Genomic DNA, 20,893 nt, shown 5'->3' with positions numbered 1-20,893 from the left:
AAAAATGTACATGTTTCATTCTTATCTGTTGGAGTATTTTACATAATTTTTGTGAAGCTACTCTTTGGGGGTTTAGAAAAGAAAAACATTACTTGTATACAGTCAGCAATTAATAAAATTAATCTTGAAGGTTTTTTTACTTTTTAATTCTAGAAGAAATTATGAGTGTCAGAGTTCAAATGTTTGTCATAAATTTGAATTTCAAATTGTATTTTAAACAAAGAAATCTAACAAACATGAAATAATATTGTTTTGGGATAAGGAGAGCAATTAAACTCTTGATTTCCTGTAGAGGCTTAGAAATTAAAACTGAGATTTTTTCAGTGATCTTAAGCAAAGATCATTTACAACTTAAAAAAAAAGTATTTTTATGTGAAATTGGAATTTTAGGTACAAGATCACTAAAAAAGTGATCTTGTCGGGTAGAAATGATCATAAAAGAACTAAAATATGATCAGTGGGATTCATAACATGATCATGATTTCAAATTAAGATCTCTAAACTAATATGATCACTAGGAGCTTCATATAATAAAAGTGAAGTTCATAACACGATCGTTTTTTCCAACATCTTGTTAATTTCAAAAACGATCGTCAGTTCTTAGGGGTTTGCTAAAATTTTATGATATTATCTGTGATCTTAAGCAAAGATCATTTATAAAAATTCAACTTAGAAGAAAACTTGGAGACAAACGTATTTTTATGTGAAGTTTGAATTTGAGGAACAAGATCACTAAAAAAGTGATCTTGTCGGGTAGAAATGATCATAGGAGAACTAAAATGTGATCAGTGAGATTTATAACATGATCATGGTTTCAAATTAAGATCTCTAAACTAATATGATCACTAGGAGCTTCATATAATCAAAGTGATCACCTAAGGTTATAACACGATCGTTTTTTTCAACATCTTGTTAAGTAATTACAAAAACGATCGTCAGTTTTTAGTGGTTTGCTAAAATTTTATGATATTGTCAGATTTTAATGATCAAATCATAACCCAAATACGATCAGTAAGATTCATAATATGATTATGATTTCAAATTATGATCATCAACCTAATATGATCACTGAAAACTTCATAAAATCAAAGTGATCATTGGGTTAGCGATTTCAGCAAAATATATACATTCTGTAATCTCTGACTTCTTAAGGCAAAAAGCGATCCTCGCCTATATCAGAAAATCAAAGTGATCACATCTTTGTTAATTTAAATTATAAATCAATAAACGATCTTCATTGCTAAAAATGTGCTGATCTTGTCAGATCCTATTAAAATAGTTATAACCAAAATATGATCAGTAAGATTCATAACATGATCATGATTTCACATTATGATCATCAACGTAATGTGCTCACTAAAAGCTTAATATAATCAAAATGATCGCTGGGGTAACAAAAAACGATCCTCACCATTATCTTAAAGATGATCTTGTCAGATTTTAAAATTTATAACATGATCATGATATATAATTATGATCTTTAACCTAATGTGATCATTAAAAGCTTAATATAATCAAAGTGATCACATCTATGATAATTAAAATTGTAAATCAAACAACCGATCTTTATTGCTAAAAATATGCTGAATATGAGGATCACTAAATTTTATGATCTTGTCAGATTCTATTAAGCAAATTATAACCAAAATTGGATCAGTAAGATTCATAACATAACATTATGATCATCAACCTAATGTGATCACTAAAAGCTTAATATAATTAAGCAAAAAAACGATCTTCACCTATATCTTAAAGCGTTTTTCAGTCTTAATAATTAAAATTGTAAATCAAAAACCTATCTTCGGTGTTAAAAAACCATGTGAATATGGGGATCACTAAATTTTATGATCTTGCTAGATTCTAATGATCAAATTATAATCAAAGTACGATCACTAAGATTTATAACATGATCAGAATATCAAATTATGATCTTCAACCTAATAAAAGTTTAAAATCATGATCACTGACTGGGGTTGTGATACAAAATATGATCAGTTTCAAATATTCAAAGTGATCATTTAGGTTGCAATTTTCGAAAAAAATACATACTATTAATATGAGATCTCTGTGATCTTGTAGCAATCATTTTTTAAACATTTAAATCGTAAAATAAAAAAACGATCATTGTCTTTAAATCAAAAATGATCTTCAGTGTGGAAAAAATATGCTGAATCTGAAGATCCTAATGATAATCAAGATCAACATTTCATTACAAAATATACATTTTGAAACTGAGGATCACTTTTTATTTTGAAGTAATTTGCGATTTTAGTTTATTTCATATTGAAGATCAGTTTTTCCTGAAATAAATAAGTGATCACATTTTATTTTATTAAAAACTAATCTGTTTAACAGGACATTACATACAATTTTGATTGTTTATTTTTGAAAGTAAGAATCAGTTTCTTTAAAAAGTTACTGATCATTATTGAAGATCCAAAAAAACTGATCAATTTTATTGGTTATTTTATTTATTTTTGTTCAATAGAACAAACTTTTGTAAACATTTCTAACAAATTTTCATTTAAGAATAACAATTTTTCAGAATTCAAACTGAAGATCATTTCTTCTTTTGACCTGAGAGATCTCCCCACTTTAAGCTTTTTGTTTAAAACATTATTTTTATTTTGATTTAATGCCTTTAACTGACTGACTACACGTCTGTCTTTTCACTTTAATTCATGACCAAAATCAAGAGGCTACCCAAAATGAGAAAAAACAACAACAACCAAATCAAAATTGTAATTACAAAAAAAGGAAGAAACTAACGAAAAATAAAAACATTTCATTTTTGGAAAGCAGATGTTTCTTTCGTACACACCAACCATCCTTATAAGAAAATACCTATAGTATATGTATAGAATTAAAGTACAAGTTCCTTGATATACCAACATGTTCCATTCCAAAATACAGAAAAAAAAAAGAAAACATTTTGTGTGTACAGTCAACAGTTGTTGATGGTAAACGAAGAAACATAACGCATCCAAACACTAAAATGATCATAATGATCTTCATGATCAGCAAACTATAAGAATGCACACACATACTTACCCTGTAGGTATAGCTGAGCCTGTATGTAAACAGGTTCTAGTACTGTAAGTGTTGGCGGCTTTCTTACGAGGGTTTTGCATGTAAAGGATCATAAGGATATGTATGGAACAACAATAACAACGATCACTGATCATTGACAATGATAAGGTGGTAGTTTTTTTATTATTCTAAACTGCTGTTTTCATCTGTCTTTTGTTTTTGTTTTTTGGAAAGACAGATGCTTTTTTTTCTTTCTACAATTATAGTTTCGTTTTATTTCAGTTGTTGTTTTCTTATTTGAACTAAAATGCATTTGGGTTTTGGATCTTTTGTTGAAAAACAAAATCTATACTACACTCTCTTAGGACATGACTATTTTACTATATGTGTTATTAGGATTTTTGTACATAGATTCATAGTTTATAGTTAACAGCATCCTGCTGGAATGTATTTAAGGGTATTTTTTTTTTTGAAAAATTACTTTACAAGTTCTAAAACACATGATTCTAGAGCATCTGTTTTCGTATTGTGATAACGAGTGGAAATATCTATACAGTGCAGAGAGTATTTAAGATTTAGATAAAAACGCCCCGGCAGTTGTTTTTTAAGGATTTAAATTAATACGTGATTGTAACGATCATAACCTTATAAAGATCGTTAATTTCAGAATATTTTAAATTTAATATAATAAATCAAAAAAAGTAAATTCTGTTTAGGAATGTTCAAATTTGGTGATCTTGTCGGAATTTAATGATTGTGTCGTGACCAAAATATGATCAGTAAGTTTCTTAACATGATCAGTGTTTCAAATTATGATACTTAAGCTAATATGATCAGTAGTAGCTTTATATAATCAAAGTGATCATAACATGATCGAGATTAAAACAAAATAATCTAATACAAAAAAGTGATCCTTTGTAAATCTTGTCAGATGATCATGTCAGATACAAATGTGAAAATCATAACCAAAATATGATCAGTGAGTTTCCTTATACGATCATGATTTCAAATTTTGATCATCAACCGAATGTGATCACTAAAAAATTCATATAATCAAAGTAAATACTGGGGCCGCGATTCAAAATACGAACATTGAGATTCGTAACATGATCATTATCTGATCAAAAACTAATGATCAAGTCATAATATGATCAGTGACTTTCATAACATGATCATGATGACAAATAATGATCATCAACCTAAAAGCTTTATCATATCGAAGTGATCATTGGGTATGTAATCTCTGATATATACCAATCCTCGCCTAAATCTTACAGCGTTCTTCGACAGTCTTTGAAAATTCAAATTGTAAAAACAATATATGTCTTTAACTAAAAAACGATCTTTAGTGTAAAAAAGCAAAATATGAGGATCATTAAATTTTATGATCTTTCCAGATCATAAAACCAGAATCATAACCAAAATATAATCAGTAAGTTTCGTAGCATGATCATAGTTTCAAATTATGATCATAAACCTAATGTGAGCTTCATATTACCAAAGTGATCACTAATATAAATATGTCATGTATGACATCTTATAGCAACAAACGACGATCGTTTGCTAATTCTTACAGCGATCTTCAGTATGAAAAATATGATGAATCTTGAGATCACTCAATTTTATGAAATTGACAGTTATGATCATCAAACTAATGTGATCAATAAATAAAATGTGATTGATAAAATTGTAAAAATGATCTTTGTTTTGAATTCAAAAACGATCTTCAGTTTGAAAAATATGCTGAATCTCGAGATCACTCAACTTTATGATATTGTCAGATCCTAATGATCATATTATAACCAAAATAAAAGCGGTACGATTCATAAATTATGATTCTAAACCTGATAAGATCACTAAGAGCTTCATATAAACAAAGTGATGCCAAGGGACATGATCAGTGAGGATCGTAGCACGATCGCCTGACTCATAACCATCTGGATGAAGTTTCTAAATTAAAAATTTATCAAATTTTTCGATAATATTCTCTATTTAGAAAGATATATAGATTTTTTACAATGAAGATCAATTTGTAGGAGTATAAGCTAACTTTTACTCTAGAGATACGATCACTAAGCATCTAAATACGATCGCAAGAATTTTATCAAATCTTGTGAAAAAAGTTTATATTCTCAATCAAGATCAATTTATTAGAGTATAAGCTAGCTTTCACTCTAGGGACATGATCACCAAGCAACTAAATACGATCGCAAAATACAGCTCTTGTTTTAAGTGATCTTTATAATAAAGATCACCTTAATGCATTTAAAAGATCACATAATATTCTCTACTTAAGAATACAGATTTTTCATAATGAAGATCAATTTGTTAGAGAATGAGCTAACTTTGTAGAAAATCGATCGTTTTACGTAAAATTTCGGTGATCTCTTATATTGAAGATAGTTTTTTAAAGAAGAATGTTTTCAACTTCTTGGTTTAAAAAGTAAATGAGACACCTTGAGACTAGTTTAAACAATTTCTATTTATTTACTTTATTTCCAATCTATTTAAACACTTAAGCCCTTTAAAACAACATGACTTTAGTTCCTTAAAAAAAACCTAAAATATCCTTTAAGAATCTTTAATTTCCTTAAAAAACCTACATACATAGTAGCAAGTAAATAACAAATTTACAAACCAAATGTCCTCAACTAAATATTTACTTGTTTAAAATTACTTGTATTTACTTTTTTTCCCAAAATTGTTACAGCTGTTACAATACTTGTTCTGGGATTTACACATGTTTGTCCAACTGTATATATACTAAGGGACACACAGCAGAAATGTTTGACAAAAACTATCAATCAATTGGAAATTTCAAGATTTCCGACCAAAAAAAAAGTAAATAGTTAAAACACATTTTTTCTTAAAAATAGCAAATAGAGAAGTGATGGTCACGCTCTTAAAACAAATATTAAAAGTGATCATTCAAATGGGGTCAAAAAAGAGCCCTCAAATAAAAAACAAACTGTTTAAATAAAATATAAATAAATATTTAAGGAAAAACATATGAGATCTATAAGATTTTAATATTCATAAGAAAAATAAAGAAATGATCAGTATACGATCAATTAAAGATCACTTCAACTTTTAAACAAAATATGAAAAATCTTAAAGTATTTTTCGATTAAATAATACATCTGTGATCAATTTAAAAAAAATTCAAAAAATCATTGCTGATCGTTTAGATTTTATAGCAAACATTGATCTACATTATGAAAAACTGATCCTCAATATGAAAATCGAGAAAAATAGTTTAAGAACTGTGATCACTTGATCAGTTTTCACAATATAGAAATGTTTTTTCTAAAGACAGTTTTCTATAGAGAAGTTTTTACTAAAGAAAAGTTTTCTATAGAAATGCTTCTATTAAAGGCCGTTTTTAATAGAAAAGTTTGTTCTAAAGACAGTTTTCTATAGAAAAGATTCTTGTTTAGGCAGTTTTCTATAGAAAAGATTCTTGTTGAGACAGTTTTGTATAGAAAAGTTTGTTGTTGATTCAGTTTTGTATAGAAAAGTTTGTTGTTGGGACAGTTTTCTATAGAAAAGTTTCTTGTTGAGACAGTTTTCTATAAAAAACTTTCTTGTTGAGACAGTTTTCTATAGAAAACTTTCTTGTTGAGACAGTTTTGTATAGAACAGTTTGTTGTTGATTCAGTTTTGTATAGAAAAGTTTGTTGTTGGGACAGTTTTCTATAGAAAATTTTCTTGTTGAGACAGTTTTCTATTGAGAAGTTTCTTGTTGAGACAGCATTCTATAGAATATAGTTTATCTAGAAGTTAGTTTATCTAGAATATAGTTTATCTAGAAGTTAGTTTTCTATAGAAAAGTTTCTTGTCTAGAAGACAGTTTTCTATAGAAAAGTCTCTTATCTAGAAGACAGTTTTCAATAGAAAAGTTTCTTGTTTAGAAGTTAGTTTTCTATAGAAAAGTTTCTTGTCTAGAAGATAGTTTTCTATAGAAAAGTTTCTTGTCTAGAAGATAGTTTTATATAGAAAAGTTTCTTGTCTAGAAGTTAGCTTTCTATAGAAAAGTTGCTTGACAAGAAGTTAGTTTTCTATAAAAAAGTTTCTTATTTAGAAGTTAGTTTTCTATAGAAAAGTTTCTTTAGAAAAGTTTCCTGTCTTGAAGTTAGTTTTCTATAGAAAAATTTCTTGTCTAGAATTTAGTTTTCTATAGAAAAGTTTCTTGTCTAGAAGTTAGTTTTCTATAGAAAAGTTTCTTGTCTGGAAGTTAGTTTTCTAGAGAAAAGTTTCTTGTTTAGCAGTTAGTTTTCTATAGAAAAGTTTCTTGTCTAGAAGTTAGTTTTCTATAGAAAAGCTTCTTGTTTAGAAGGTAGTTTTCTATAGAAAAGTGTCTTGTCTAGAAGTTAGTATTCTATAAAAAACTTTCTTATTTAGAAGTTAATTTTCTATTGAAAAGTTTCTTGTCTAGAAGTTAACTTTCTATAGAAAAGTTTCTTGTCTAGAAGTTAGTTTTCTATAGCAAAGTTTCTTGTCTAGAAGTTAATGTTCTATAGAATAGTTTTTTGTCTAGAAGTTAGTTTTCTAAGAAAAGTTTCTTGTTTAGAAGTTAGTTTTCCATAGAAAAGTTTCTTGTCTAGGACTTAGTTTACTAAGAAAAGTTTCTTCTCTAGAAGTAAGTTTTCTATAGAAAAGTTTCTTCTCTAGAAGATAATGTTCTATAGAAAAGTTTTTTATCTAGAAGTTAGTTTTCTTTAGAAAAGTTTCTTGTCCAGAAAAGTATCTTCTAAAATTTAATTTTTAAACAGTTATCTAGCGAAAAGTGTCCTCCTCTGCTGGGTTTCCCCTCCTATTTTCCTAGTGTCTACTTTTACAGATTTTTCTTGTTAATTTATTTGTGTTTGCGAATGAAACCCCTTAAGAAATAAGACGTCATAATTTTATTTTATTATTACTAAATTGCCAACAGTTTTTCTATTATTACTTTTAAATTGTGTCTTTAGTTTAACCTTGTCGCTTTTGTCGGTCCTTTCCTCCTCACTTTGTAGTCTCGCCATGACTTTTCATTGAATATGTATGTATGTTTGATGAACATAATAGAACATTTGTTTAACTATATGACTTGTCTGTCTAACATGTCTTTCGCTCTCTACTTGAATCATTACACCGAGCTGAGGTTGCCTGGTGTGTTTTTCGTAAAACAAAAGGACACCATAAAAATTGTATCCTGCATGGAAATGATGTAAAATGGATAAAAAAAAAAACATGTTGTAATGACGGAAAAAAAAGAGGAAACAAGGTGCTGTTGTTGATGTTGCTGTTGAAGAATCTGTGTACAACAACTTTTAAATGAAAATCAAATTGAAATCTAATTGTAGAAACGTCTGGTCGCTGTTCAGTACTACCGCCAACCTCAAGTGTAGATATGGTATTAGAAGCAAAAGAAAACATCTGTTGACTTTTCGTAGAAGTGTCTCTGTGGGCCAGGATGTTTTATCCTTTAGCCTGTTGTTGTTTATATACATTGATTTACCTTTAGTTTTTATATAGTTTTACTTTCTTTATTTAATTAATAACATTTTTTATTATTATTTTCTTCTATAATAGTATAGTTTTTTTAACATAATCATAATTAAATATGAAGGTACATTTATATTGTATTTATTATTATTATTTTTTATAATTATTGTAGAGATATACACAAAAACACACATTTATAGTTTAATTGAATTTTGATTATTAATTTTTTAAACTTTTTTAACAGCAGTGAGGAACGAAAGTGAAAGGAGAGTTTTAAGAAATTTTAAGAAAAGTTTTTAAAAAGATTTTTTAAAATTAAAGGCCAAAGAAGTTTTCGATATTTAAAAAACTGTCTTTAAAAAGAATCGATTCTATAGAAAAATATCCTCAAAAGAAAACTGTTTTCTAGTTAAAAATCTTTTCTATAGAAAACTAGCTTCTAGACAAGAAACGTTTCTATAGAAAGCTAACTTCTAGGCAAGAAATTTTTCTATAGAAAACTGTATTCTAAACAAGAAACTTCTATAGGAAACTGTTTTCTAGACAAGAAACTTTTCTATAGAAAACTGTCTTGTAGACAAGAAACTTTTCTAGAGAAAACTGTCTTCTAGACACTGTCTTCTACACAAGAAACTTTTCTATAGAAAACTAACTTCTAGACAAGAAACTTTTTCATAAAAAACAAACTTCTAGACAAGAAACTTTTCTATAGAAAGCTATCTTCTTGGCAAGAAACTTTTCTATAGAAAAATATCTTCTAGACAAAAAAACTTTTCTATAGAAAACTAACTTCTACACAAGAAACTTTTCTTTAGAAAACTAACTTCTAAACAAGAAACTTTTCTATAGAAAATTGTCTTCTAGACAAGAAACTTTTCTATATAAAACTGTCTTCTAGATAAGAGAAACTTTTCTATAGAAAACTAAATTCTAAACAAGAAACTTTTCTATAGAAAACTAACTTCTAAACAAGAAACTTTTCTATAGAAAACTGTCTGCTAGACAATACATTTTTCTATAGAAAACTAACTTCTAGACAAGTGAAACTTTTATATAGAAAACTAACTTCTAGACAAGAAACTTTTCTATAGGATACTGTTTTCTAAACAAGAAACTTTTCTATAGGATACTGTTTTCTAAACAAGAAACTTTTCTATAGAAAACTGTTTTCTAGACAAGAAACTTTTCTATAGAAAACTATCTTCTAGACAAGATAAACTTTTCTATAGAAAACTAACTTCTAAACAAGAAACTTTTCTATAGGATACTGTTTTCTAAACAAGAAACTTTTCTATAGAAAACTATCTTCTTGGCAAGAAACTTTTCTATAGAAATCTAACTTCTAGACAAGAAACTTTTGTATAGAAAACTAACTTCTAAACAAGAAACTTTTCTATAGAAAATTGTCTTCTAGACAGGAAACTTTTCTATAGAAAACTGTCTTCTACACAAGAAACTTTTCTATAGAAAACTGTTTTCTACACAAGAAACTTTTCTATAGAAAACTGTCTGCTAGACAAGAAGCTTTTCTATAGAAAACAGTCTTCTAGACAAAAGAAAAAACTTTGGCCTTTTAGATAAATTGTTTAAAAAAAGTTTAAAATTTCCAAAATTTAGGATTAAAGAGGGCTGGAATATTAGGAAAGTGTTTTAGTATTAGAAAAAATTCCTCTCAAACACTTTAATAATACACTAAAATCCTTGTTAAATAAATTTAAGAAGAAATTCTATAACAAAACTTAACCTTACTTTAAAATTAAACTGAAAATCTTTTAAAAACTTTGAAACTTTTTAAAAGAAACTTTAGATTTTAAAAGAATTGAAAGATTTTATAAATTAATTAATAAACTGTTAAGTTTTATAAATATATTCCTTACACTTTTGTTACTCACTGTTTTCTTATGTGCATTGTATTTCCGTTTTTTATAATACACTATACATTGAATAATTTGCGCAATTATAATTTTTGCCATAACTTATGATAACATAACCTAAAATACCTTTCCCTTTTTTAAAGACCCTATTCCCCTATAACAATTTGTGCTTAGGATTCCTCATTATCATCACTTTCATCATCCACTAATTCTTCTTCCACAATAGGTTGATTATCACTCTTTTTACGACCTATAAAACGTTGAAATACTGTACGGCTACTGGAGCCACCAGCTCCTATAAGAAAATCAAAATCATCCCCCGAAACACCCCAGGGAGATTTTTTAGGTTCTGCATTGGAGGACATTAACATGGAATAGGCTGAGCAGACAGTACCCTCCTTGCTGTGATGTATACCATAACCGAAATAGATTAACATGCCAAACGAGACCCAGATAAAGAAACGCAACCAGGTTAAGAAACTTAAATGAACCATTAAAGCAATATTGCAGAATATACTAAAACAGGGTAGTAGGGGAACTAGAGGTACTTTGAAGTTCAGGCCACGGGTATTTTGATGATGTACGGATATGACAAAAACACAAGATAAAATAATAAATAAAAGAAAACCATACATTAATAAAGCCCACCAGGAGGTTACGGTCTTGCTATCGGCCCAGGAAGTTTTCAACTGGAAGCATAAAGTAAAACTTAAGACGGTGAATACTAAAACCCCCGCCGAAACAGCACTGCCCGGTTCAAAACGTCCTAAAATGGCATCTAACCATTTGTATTTAGGTTTAAGGCGACCGGCGGACATGCCTTCTATTAAATCACTAGTGGGGGAAGCGGTATCAATGCTATACTGAGAGGTGGTATCGTTATCATCATCTTCATCATTCTCGGGAGTATCAGGGGCGTATATGGGGTTTTCTAGAATAGGTAAGGGACGATAGCGTAGTATTATAACACTGGCCGAGACTATGGTGTAGGCTAATAAGGTGCCTATGGACATGAATTCTACTAGATTTCTTAAATCAAAAACCAAAGCCAATAAAGCACTGGAAAGACCAGAAATGGCTAAATTTAATACGGGAACCTGGGTAACACTGTTAATTTTACCAAAACAGCTGAAAAGTAAACCATCAGAAGCCATGGCATACATACAGCGTGGTAAAGCAAACAAAGAACCTAAAAGGGTAGTGGTCATGCCGCACAAAGCCCCTATGGTTATTATATATTTAGCCCAAGGTAAACCCATTTGACCAAAAGCCTCGGGTAAAGAAGCAGCCGGGTTTATATCATTGGTGGGTATCATTAAAGTAAGAGCAGCACTTACCAATATATAACCGGCGGACACAGCACTTAAAGACAATAAAGTAGCTAGAGGTATAGAAGCTGAGGGATTTTTGGCCTCTTCCCCTGCAGTAGCTATGGAATCAAAACCCACAAAAGCATAAAAACAAGTAGCTGCCCCCGCTATAACACCACTAAAGCCATAGGGCAAAAAGCCACCCTCCGATTGAGACCAATTCTTGGCATCAGCATACCAGAAACCCACACATATAACCAACACCATAACAGCGATATTAACAACCGTTAAAAGACTATTAATTAAGGCAGTGGCCTTAACACCCACCGCCAAGGCCAAAGCATAAAGTACGCATACCAAAAAAGCCAAAATATCTGGATAACGAGCAAACAGTTGAGGCTCCTGTAGTTCTCCTATAAGCGACAAGGTGGTGTTCTCAATCCAACCGCCCAGCAAAGAATCCACATAACCACTCCAGGCCCTTGCCACCGAGGCAGCTCCCAACATATGTTCCAGCAATATATTCCAGCCAATAATGAAAGCCCAAAACTCGCCTATGGAGATATAAGTGTAAACATAAGCCGAGCCCGCCTTGGGCACTCGAGTGCCAAATTCCGCATAACAAATAGCCGCCAGCATGGAGACAACACCAGCCAGTATAAAAGATACTATAACACCAGGTCCGGCTATATCCTTAGCCACTGTGCCGGTTAAAACATAAATGCCAGCACCCACCATATGGCCAATACCTAGAAAAAGAAGGAGTTTCTCTTTAACACTATACTCCCGTTTGGAATATATAAAAAGCTTATGTCATTTTTCCAACATAAACTTTTTGTTTGTATTGTTTTGGTCCTTCTTACCCAATAAAGTGATATCAAAAGTATTTAAACAGCGTTTTAAAGGAGTCTCCATGGCATCGGTGGGTAAAGGTTTAGTGCGATTCATTTTACTGCACAAACCGGACATCACATGGCCCAATATAATGCGTCTGGTGCCCGGCATATTGTTAAAACTTAATTCAAACTTTTAAACACAATAAAATCTTAAAAATTTCGTAAATTTTTTGTAAACTTTTCTTAGCTGCTGGCGATTAGCTAACATATGTGTGTAGCTAACAAGTGTTGCATAGCTTTAGGCTTAACAAAATTAACTCACGATTTTAAAGAACACATTCATGAACTGTTATTTTAATAAATTTTAAAAATTTCTATAAATTTATTAACAATTTTAGAAATTCTTTAATTTCTTATAAATTTTCCAAATTTTTCTTTCTTTTTTTTATTATTAAATTCCTCTTCTATGTATGCTTACGTTCACCCACCACAATGTTCTGTTTGTACCATACGTCAGTTAGTATTGCTTTCAATGTCAATTATACCAGAACATGCGCATTGTTTAAGGTCCATTAAATAAGTGAGTGAGTGCCTTGTTTGGGTAACTCTTAACCGGTATTTGAAGTACTAGCCTACCACACCCCCCTGCCCCCTCTTACACTTGTTGCTTATTTATGTTTGTAATTACTTATTATCTTAAGTGAATTTTACTTTGTCCTCCGAACACTTACTCAGTTATGCAGGAATTTTTATTTATGTTCTATTGATTTTTAATTTTAAAAAGTTTATGGTTTCTTTTTTTTTTTTGCAAAATGAAGTAATAAAAGGTTTGTGTTAAGAATTCTTTAAATATGAGATAATTTAAAAAGTTTATACAAGGATTTTTATGTATATAAAATGTTTACAAATATTATTGGACACCTGTTACTTTTACAGTGTATGATTTAGTTTATTAATAAGCCGATTTCAAGGCCTACTTTAGGGGGAAGTTCAAGGTTTATAGAAATTCTCTTTGTTCTCTTTATTGTATGTTAAGATGAAGTTAAAGTATTTTTCTTTGGTACTTTTTGAACCGGAAAGTGCCGTACATTATCAAAATATCCGTGGCCTCAACTTCAAAGTACCCCTAGTTCTCTTACTGCACAGTTTTAGTGTATTCTGCAATATTGCTCTAATGGTCCATTTAAGTACCTGGTTGAGTTTCTTTCTCAGGGTCTCACTGTTCATGTTAATCTATTTCGGTTATGGTATACATCTGCTTAGCCTATTCCATGTTAATGTCCTCCAATGTAGAACCTGAAAGATCTCCCTGGGGTGTTTCCGGGGATGATTTTGATTTTCTTATAGGAGCTGGCGGCTCCACAAGCCGTACAGTATTTCAACGTTTTAAAGGTCGGTAAAAGAGTGATAATCAACCTATTGTTGAAGAAGAATTAGTGGATGATGAAAGTGATGATAAGGAGGAATCCTAAGCACAAATTGTTAGAGGTAAATGGGTCTTTAAAAAAAGGGAAAGGTATTCTAGGTTATGTTATCATAAGTTATGACAACAATTACAATTGCACAAATTATTCAATGTATAGTGTATTATAAAAAACGGAAATACAATGCACAAAATAATACAGTGAGTAACAAAAGTGTAAGGAATATATTTAAAAAACTTAACAGTTTTCTATAGAAAAGTTTCTTGTCTACAAGACAGTTTTCTATAGAAAAGTTTCTTGTCTACAAGACAGTTTTCTATAGAAAAGTTTCTTGTCTACAAGACAGTTTTCTATAGAAAAGTTTCTTGTCTAAAAGACAGTTTTCTATAGAAAAGTTTCTTGTCTACAAGACAGTTTTCTATAGAAAAGTTTCTTGTCTACAAGACAGTTTTCTATAGAAAAGTTTCTTGTCTACAAGACAGTTTTCTATAGAAAAATTTCTTGTCTACAAGACAGTTTTCTATAGAAAAGTTTCTTGTCTACAAGACAGTTTTCTATAGAAAAGTTTCTTGTCTACAAGACAGTTTTCTATAGAAAAGTTTCTTGTCTACTAGACAGTTTTCTATAGAAAAGTTTCTTGTCTACAAGACAGTTTTCTATAGAAAAGTTTCTTGTCTACAAGACAGTTTTCTATAGAAAAGTTTCTTGTCTAGAAGACAGTTTTCTATAGAAAAGTTTCTTGTCTAGAAGACAGTTTTCTATAGAAAAGTTTCTTGTCTACAAGACAGTTTTCTATAGAAAAGTTTCTTGTCTACAAGACAGTTTTCTATAGAAAAATTTCTTGTCTACAAGACAGTTTTCTATAGAAAAGTTTCTTGACTACAAGACAGTTTTCTATAGAAAAGATTCTTGTCTAAAAGACAATTTTCATAGAAAAGTAACAATGAATAGTATTGGAGTTAATTTTAAAATTTTCGGCTACATTTTGTAATAGTTTTCTGATATTTTTATACCAAAATTTCTCTAAGTGTTTTACTAAATACAACCCTGTTGTGTTTAGTTTGTTTTGATTTGTTTTTGTTCCCCCCAACAGCTGTTTAATGTTTTTCTTCTGATTTTCTTTACTTTTTTCCTCTACCACTTCCTTATCAATTTCATAACTGCAGCCAAAACGAAAAAAATATAAAAAAAATTTCATTTTAAATTAATAGAAAATAATGTTGAGACATCTAACCAAATCTCCCGTGAGAGTGGTAAGTATTTAAAACAAATTTAAAATTTAACAAAATTATTAAAACTTTGTAATTATGTCTAGCATTCAGCCTGCTCTTTAGCTAAACGTAATACTAACACAAATGCTGCTCCTGCTGCCGCCTCTACCAATAAAATCGAAGAAATAAGAGAACGTTTAGCTAAGGGTCCTAGTTTCCAAGATTTTGTACAAAATCCTGAAAATACCAAAGAAGAATGGCAAGAATTTGAGGGTAAATTGCGTAGAGAAAAGGGAGAAAATGAAAGATTGAGATTGCCCCCTTGGCTTAAGACCACCATACCTATGGGCAAGAATTATGCCAAAATTAAAACACAATTACGTGAGTTGAAATTGGCCACCGTCTGTGAGGAGGCTAGATGTCCCAATATAGGCGAATGTTGGGGTGGTGGTGAGCATGGTACACAAACAGCCACTATAATGGTAAGTAAACATGTGAACATGTTTTGTAAACTAAAGGTTATCGCTGAGACGACCTTTTAGAATGATATGATTTTTTATGTTTTGTTTTGTTTTCTTTACGCTAGTTAATGGGAGATACTTGTACGCGTGGTTGTCGTTTTTGTTCTGTTAAGACCGCCAGAATACCACCACCTTTAGATACTAATGAGCCCGTAAATACAGCTAAGGCTATAGCTTCTTGGGGTTTGGATTATATCGTTTTAACTTCAGTGGATAGAGATGGTGAGATTATTTTTTAGAAGATTCAAGAAGTTTTTTTTAAGGAAAAGTGTGTTTAGTTCTAGTTCAGTTCTAGTTCAGTTCTAGTTCAGTTCTAGTTCAGTTCTAGTTCAGTTCTAGTTCAGTTCTAGTTCAGTTCTAGTTCAGTTCTAGTTCAGTTCTAGTTCAGTTCTAGTTCAGTTCTAGTTCAGTTCTAGTTCAGTTCTAGTTCAGTTCTACTTCAGTTCTAGTTCAGTTCTAGTTCAGTTCTAGTTCTGTTCTAGTTCTGTTCTAGTTCTGTTCTGGTGCAGTTCTTGTTCTGTTCTAGTTCTGTTCTAGTTCTATTCTAATTCTATTCTAATTCTGTTCGTTTATTATAAATTTGCTTACAGATTTACCCGATGGTGGTTCTAAACATATTGCAGAAACTGTCAGGGAAATTAAGAAACGGTAAGTGGGAAGTTTTCACCAGTTCTTTAAAACGAATTTTAACTCTTTTCTTATCTTTTTAGCAATCCCAATATCTTTGTCGAATGTTTGGTGCCTGATTTCCGCGGTGATTTAGAATGTGTTAAAACTATAGCCACATCCGGCCTAGATGTCTATGCCCACAATATTGAAACAGTGGAAAAGTTAACGCCCTTTGTAAGAGACAGACGAGCCCATTACCGTCAAACTCTTAAAGTACTCAAAGAAGCCAAAAGTTTTAATCCCAAAATAATAACCAAATCTTCTATAATGTTGGGTTTGGGTGAAACTGATGCTGAAGTGGAACAGACAATGCAAGATTTAAGAGATGCTGAAGTAGAATGCTTAACTTTGGGACAATATATGCAGCCTACCAAGAAACATTTGAAAGTTATCGAATATGTTACACCCGAAAAATTCAAACATTGGGAGGAAAGAGGTAATGAAATGGGTTTCCTTTATACCGCCAGTGGCCCTTTGGTAAGGAGTTCTTATAAGGCGGGCGAATTCTTAATAACAAGTATATTGAAAAATCGCAAGGCCAGAGAAGAAGAATTGAAGAAAACTCAACAATAAATCGGAAAAATGATAGATATAAATAAATTCATATAAAAATGCTTAATAAACTTATAGACAAATTTAGTGCAATCTAAGAGATGTTAAAACAAATTTGCAAATAACTTTTAAAAAAACGATAATTAAATAATTTAAGCTTTTAGTTTTCAATATAAAAATTCGTTTGACCCAATAACATTTTAATAAAAAAAACATGCTTTATAAATACCTTATTTTATTGTGTCATTAAGCTGCTGTAGAAATTTCTCAACTCTTGTGGAACTTGAATCTTGATTGGCCGACAAATCTTTAACATAAATCTGCCATTCTTGAGAGTTATTCAGCCAATTACTATAAATAACAAAACACTGGCTGGGATAGAAAGGCAAACTGCCGGCATATTCCAAAACACAACAAATATTCAATTTATCACAAATATTGAAAATACGCTCGAAATAGTTTTTCTCAGCAAATAACTAAAAGAAGAAATAAATACACAAATAAATAACAAACCAATAAAAATCAAGGAAAAACTAACCTGTCTGCCACCAGCAGACTGCAATAAAGAGTAATTCAAAAACTCAAAACTTTGATGCCTTTCTAGCTGAAATTTAAAACAAAATTTTCAATAAATCAAACTCTAGAACTATTACTGGAATTAAAATTAAAACCTACATAATTCAAACTATGTAAATAAATAATATTCTGCTGACAATGATAACCAAAAGCCACTTGTACCGCCACCAAAAACAGCTCTTGTACATGTTTTTCTGTCTCTAGCCAAGGAACAGCTTTAGCACTCGCACTTTTTAATTGTATTTCGGTTTTCATTAAATCAAAATTTATATTTTCTGTTGTAATTTCTCTAATATCTTTTAAATTGCCAAAACGCGAAGGCAGCAAAAACCAAACGGAATATTCCGAACAGGTTATATACTCGAAAACCCAACGAATGTCATTGAAAATATTTAACAGATGTGATAAACGGGAATTGTTCAAATAGTTGCGTGCCGTAAGAACAGAGGAAGTTAGTTGGCAGAGTAAGTCGTTTGGATAGACATTTCCTTTGGCATAGAGTTTAGAAAATTTTTTAAGAAGTTTGTTGCTGGAAAGGAAGAGAAAACTTTTATTAATTATAGATAGAAACGTGTTTTGATAGAGTTTTCTGTAAGTGCTTTTCTTTTTGGAATGTTCAAGTTCAATTCTAGTTTGGTTCTAGTTCAGTTCTAATTCAGTTCTAATTCAGTTCTAGTTCAGTTCTAATTCAGTTCTAATTCAGTTCTAGTTCAGTTCTAGTTCAGTTCTAGTTCAGTTCTAGTTCAGTTCTAGTTCAGTTCTAGTTCAGTTCTAGTTCAGTTCTAGTTCAGTTCTAGTTCAGTTCTAGTTCAGTTCTAGTTCAGTTCTAGTTCAGTTCTAGTTCAGTTCTAGTTCAGTTCTAGTTCAGTTCTAGTTCAGTTCTAGTTCAGTTCTAGTTCAGTTCTAGTTCAGTTCTAGTTCAGTTCTAGTTCAGTTCTAGTTCAGTTCTAGTTCAGTTCTAGTTCAGTTCTAGTTCAGTTCTAGTTCAGTTCTAGTTCAGTTCTAGTTCAGTTCTAGTTCAGTTCTAGTTCAGTTCTAGTTCAGTTCTAGTTCAGTTCTAGTTCAGTTCTAGTTCAGTTCTAGTTCAGTTCTAGTTCAGTTCTAGTTCAGTTCTAGTTCAGTTCTAGTTCAGTTCTAGTTCAGTTCTAGTTCAGTTCTAGTTCAGTTCTAGTTCAGTTCTAGTTCAGTTCTAGTTCAGTTCTAGTTCAGTTCTAGTTCAGTTCTAGTTCAGTTCTAGTTCAGTTCTAGTTCATTTCTGTTCAGTTCTAGTTCAGTTCTAGTTCAGTTCTAGTTCAGTTCTAGTTCGTTCAGTTCAGTTCTAGTTCAGTTCTAGTTCAGTTCTAGTTCAGTTCTAGTTCAGTTCTAGTTCAGTTCTAGTTCAGTTCTAGTTCAGTTCTAGTTCAGTTCTAGTTCAGTTCTAGTTCAGTTCTAGTTCAGTTCTAGTTCAGTTCTAGTTCAGTTCTAGTTCAGTTCTAGTTCAGTTCTAGTTCAGTTCTAGTTCAGTTCTAGTTCAGTTCTAGTTCAGTTCTAGTTCAGTTCTAGTTCAGTTCTAGTTCAGTTCTAGTTCAGTTCTAGTTCAATTCTAGTTCAGTTCCAGTTCAGTTCTAGTTCAGTTCTAGTTCAGTTCTAGTTCAGTTCTAGTTCAGTTCTAGTTCAGTTCTAGTTCAGTTCTAGTTCAGTTCTAGTTCAGTTCTAGTTCAGTTCTAGTTCAGTTCTAGTTCAGTTCTAGTTCAGTTCTAGTTCAGTTCTAGTTCAGTTCTAGTTCAGTTCTAGTTCAGTTCTAGTTCAGTTCTAGTTCAGTTCTAGTTCAGTTCTAGTTCAGTTCTAGTTCAGTTCTAGTTCAGTTCTAGTTCAGTTCTAGTTCAGTTCTAGTTCAGTTCTAGTTCAGTTCTAGTTCAGTTCTAGTTCAGTGTATTCGCTAAATAGTTTTCTTATTTGAATAGTTTCACTGATAGTTTTCTTATAAGTTATAGCAAATTGTATTTCAATAAGAATTAATATTGAAACTACAATTTTTCATTTAAAAACATGCTAGACTTACCCCTCCCTCCCCTTATCCACAAATTCCATAGACAACAAATCCAGCCACCGACCATTACAATACTGGCCATGGCTCACTTCCATTAAACGAGGAAATATAAGTTCGGTACAGGTGAAAAAACGTATTTGGAAAACTAAAACCGAACATTCCAAAGGTGGTCCTCCATCGATCGAATATACTATAAGATCTGGATTTAAAGTAAAATCCCGGCAGGCATTGATAACCAAACAGCTCTGCTGTCTTTCACTTTGCCGTCGTCGCTCCAAACGACGTTCAAGTCTTTGTCGTGCCTGCCGGGAGGTACAAGGAACATCACTGTCGCTACTATGATCCTGCAGCTGCGAACTTTCAGCAGTTGGCTGCTCCGGCGTAGTTTTCAGCAAAGTGAAAGTGAGCCTCACTTTGCCATTAGAGATTTTATGACGAATTTCATGCAGGGCAGAGGCACGACAATACTTTGAGCCACAAATTAATTGCAAAGCTAACGAAATAATTTCACATTTCTCGGAAGAGTGCACCAGATATAAAGGAGACTTTTGTGAATTTGGTGGAAATTTTAAAATAGCATGCTTACATTCACTAATATTATAAATTTCTAACTGGGAAGAAGGTTTAGAGGATATTTTAATGAACATTTTAATAAAATAATACAATTTACCTCTGAAATATACATTCTTGTTAAAACTTAATAGAAAAAAACGAACCGATGCCACCAATTTAACCGCGAAGACTGAAGAAAATTTCAAGAACAAGCGCAAATTTCCGCTAAAAAGTTTTTTTCTTATTTGACATGTAAACAAATTGGGAGAAATGTCATTTGAGTTAAAAATAAGAAAAACTATAGGGTGATTCATATAGTTTAATAAAAGTTAATGGAAATAACGGTAGTTTGCTATTTATTTAGAAAATTTAATATATTTTTTGTAAAATATTATTGTTTTGGCGGATTTAAAAACAATTTTTGAAACAAAACTTTCGATAATTAAATTATTAAGTTATTTGTAAAGTATTTGTTAAATATTACATACAAATTTTGGTTTTAATTCGGTTTTATAAAAGAAATAAAATTGAGGTACCAGTAAGTCAGCGCACAACAGGTCCGATGGTGGCCTAGGTGTATTCTTCTGTACTAGAACTTACATACAATTAGTTTAAAAATATATGTATATTAAAATCATTTCTAATAACAATTGGAATCTTTGAGTTTAATTTTAGAGAAAACATTAGATTTAAATGGAATTTTTAATTTGAAACTTCATAAATTGTTATAATATATTCAAATATTTCATTCGTAACGTAATCGTATGCATCTTTTTTAATTGCTACAGTGGCAACACCAAACAGAGTTGTTTTGATTTTCTAACA

At 30.7% G+C, this 20,893-nt stretch overlaps 3 protein-coding genes across 3 annotated transcripts; 1 reads left to right on the top strand and 2 right to left on the bottom strand.

Moving 5' to 3' along the window:
* Nucleotides 1-10,033: 10,033 nt before the first annotated feature.
* On the bottom strand, nt 10,034-13,027 carry LOC119607920 (cationic amino acid transporter 4). The gene is made up of 2 exons (XM_037962063.1): nt 12,562-13,027; nt 10,034-12,447 (listed from the first exon to the last, which is right to left on the bottom strand). Exons 1-2 carry the CDS (start codon nt 12,701-12,703, stop codon nt 10,559-10,561), a joined length of 2,031 nt encoding a protein of 676 aa, XP_037817991.1. The 5' UTR covers nt 12,704-13,027; the 3' UTR covers nt 10,034-10,558.
* Nucleotides 13,028-15,054: 2,027 nt separating this feature from the next.
* On the top strand, nt 15,055-17,090 carry LOC119607915 (lipoyl synthase, mitochondrial). Its single transcript, XM_037962057.1, has 5 exons — nt 15,055-15,211; nt 15,274-15,651; nt 15,756-15,912; nt 16,281-16,338; nt 16,401-17,090. The coding sequence occupies exons 1-5, from the start codon at nt 15,176-15,178 to the stop codon at nt 16,930-16,932; spliced, it is 1,161 nt and encodes a 386-aa protein (XP_037817985.1). The 5' UTR covers nt 15,055-15,175; the 3' UTR covers nt 16,933-17,090.
* LOC119607914 (protein ORD) lies at nt 17,091-20,293 on the bottom strand. The gene is made up of 5 exons (XM_037962056.1): nt 20,187-20,293; nt 19,529-20,127; nt 17,587-18,016; nt 17,450-17,515; nt 17,091-17,387 (listed from the first exon to the last, which is right to left on the bottom strand). Exons 1-5 carry the CDS (start codon nt 20,199-20,201, stop codon nt 17,142-17,144), a joined length of 1,356 nt encoding a protein of 451 aa, XP_037817984.1. The 5' UTR covers nt 20,202-20,293; the 3' UTR covers nt 17,091-17,141.
* Nucleotides 20,294-20,893: the final 600 nt, after the last annotated feature.

Source organism: Lucilia sericata, unplaced genomic scaffold, assembly GCF_015586225.1.
Source record: "Lucilia sericata isolate MDLA Ls3-8-SP2 unplaced genomic scaffold, ASM1558622v1 Contig000760F_arrow, whole genome shotgun sequence".
In the NCBI taxonomy this organism is placed as follows: Eukaryota; Metazoa; Arthropoda; class Insecta; order Diptera; family Calliphoridae; genus Lucilia; species Lucilia sericata.
The sequence above is the reverse complement of the archived record's forward strand: the minus strand, read 5'-3'. Positions and strand labels throughout refer to the sequence as shown.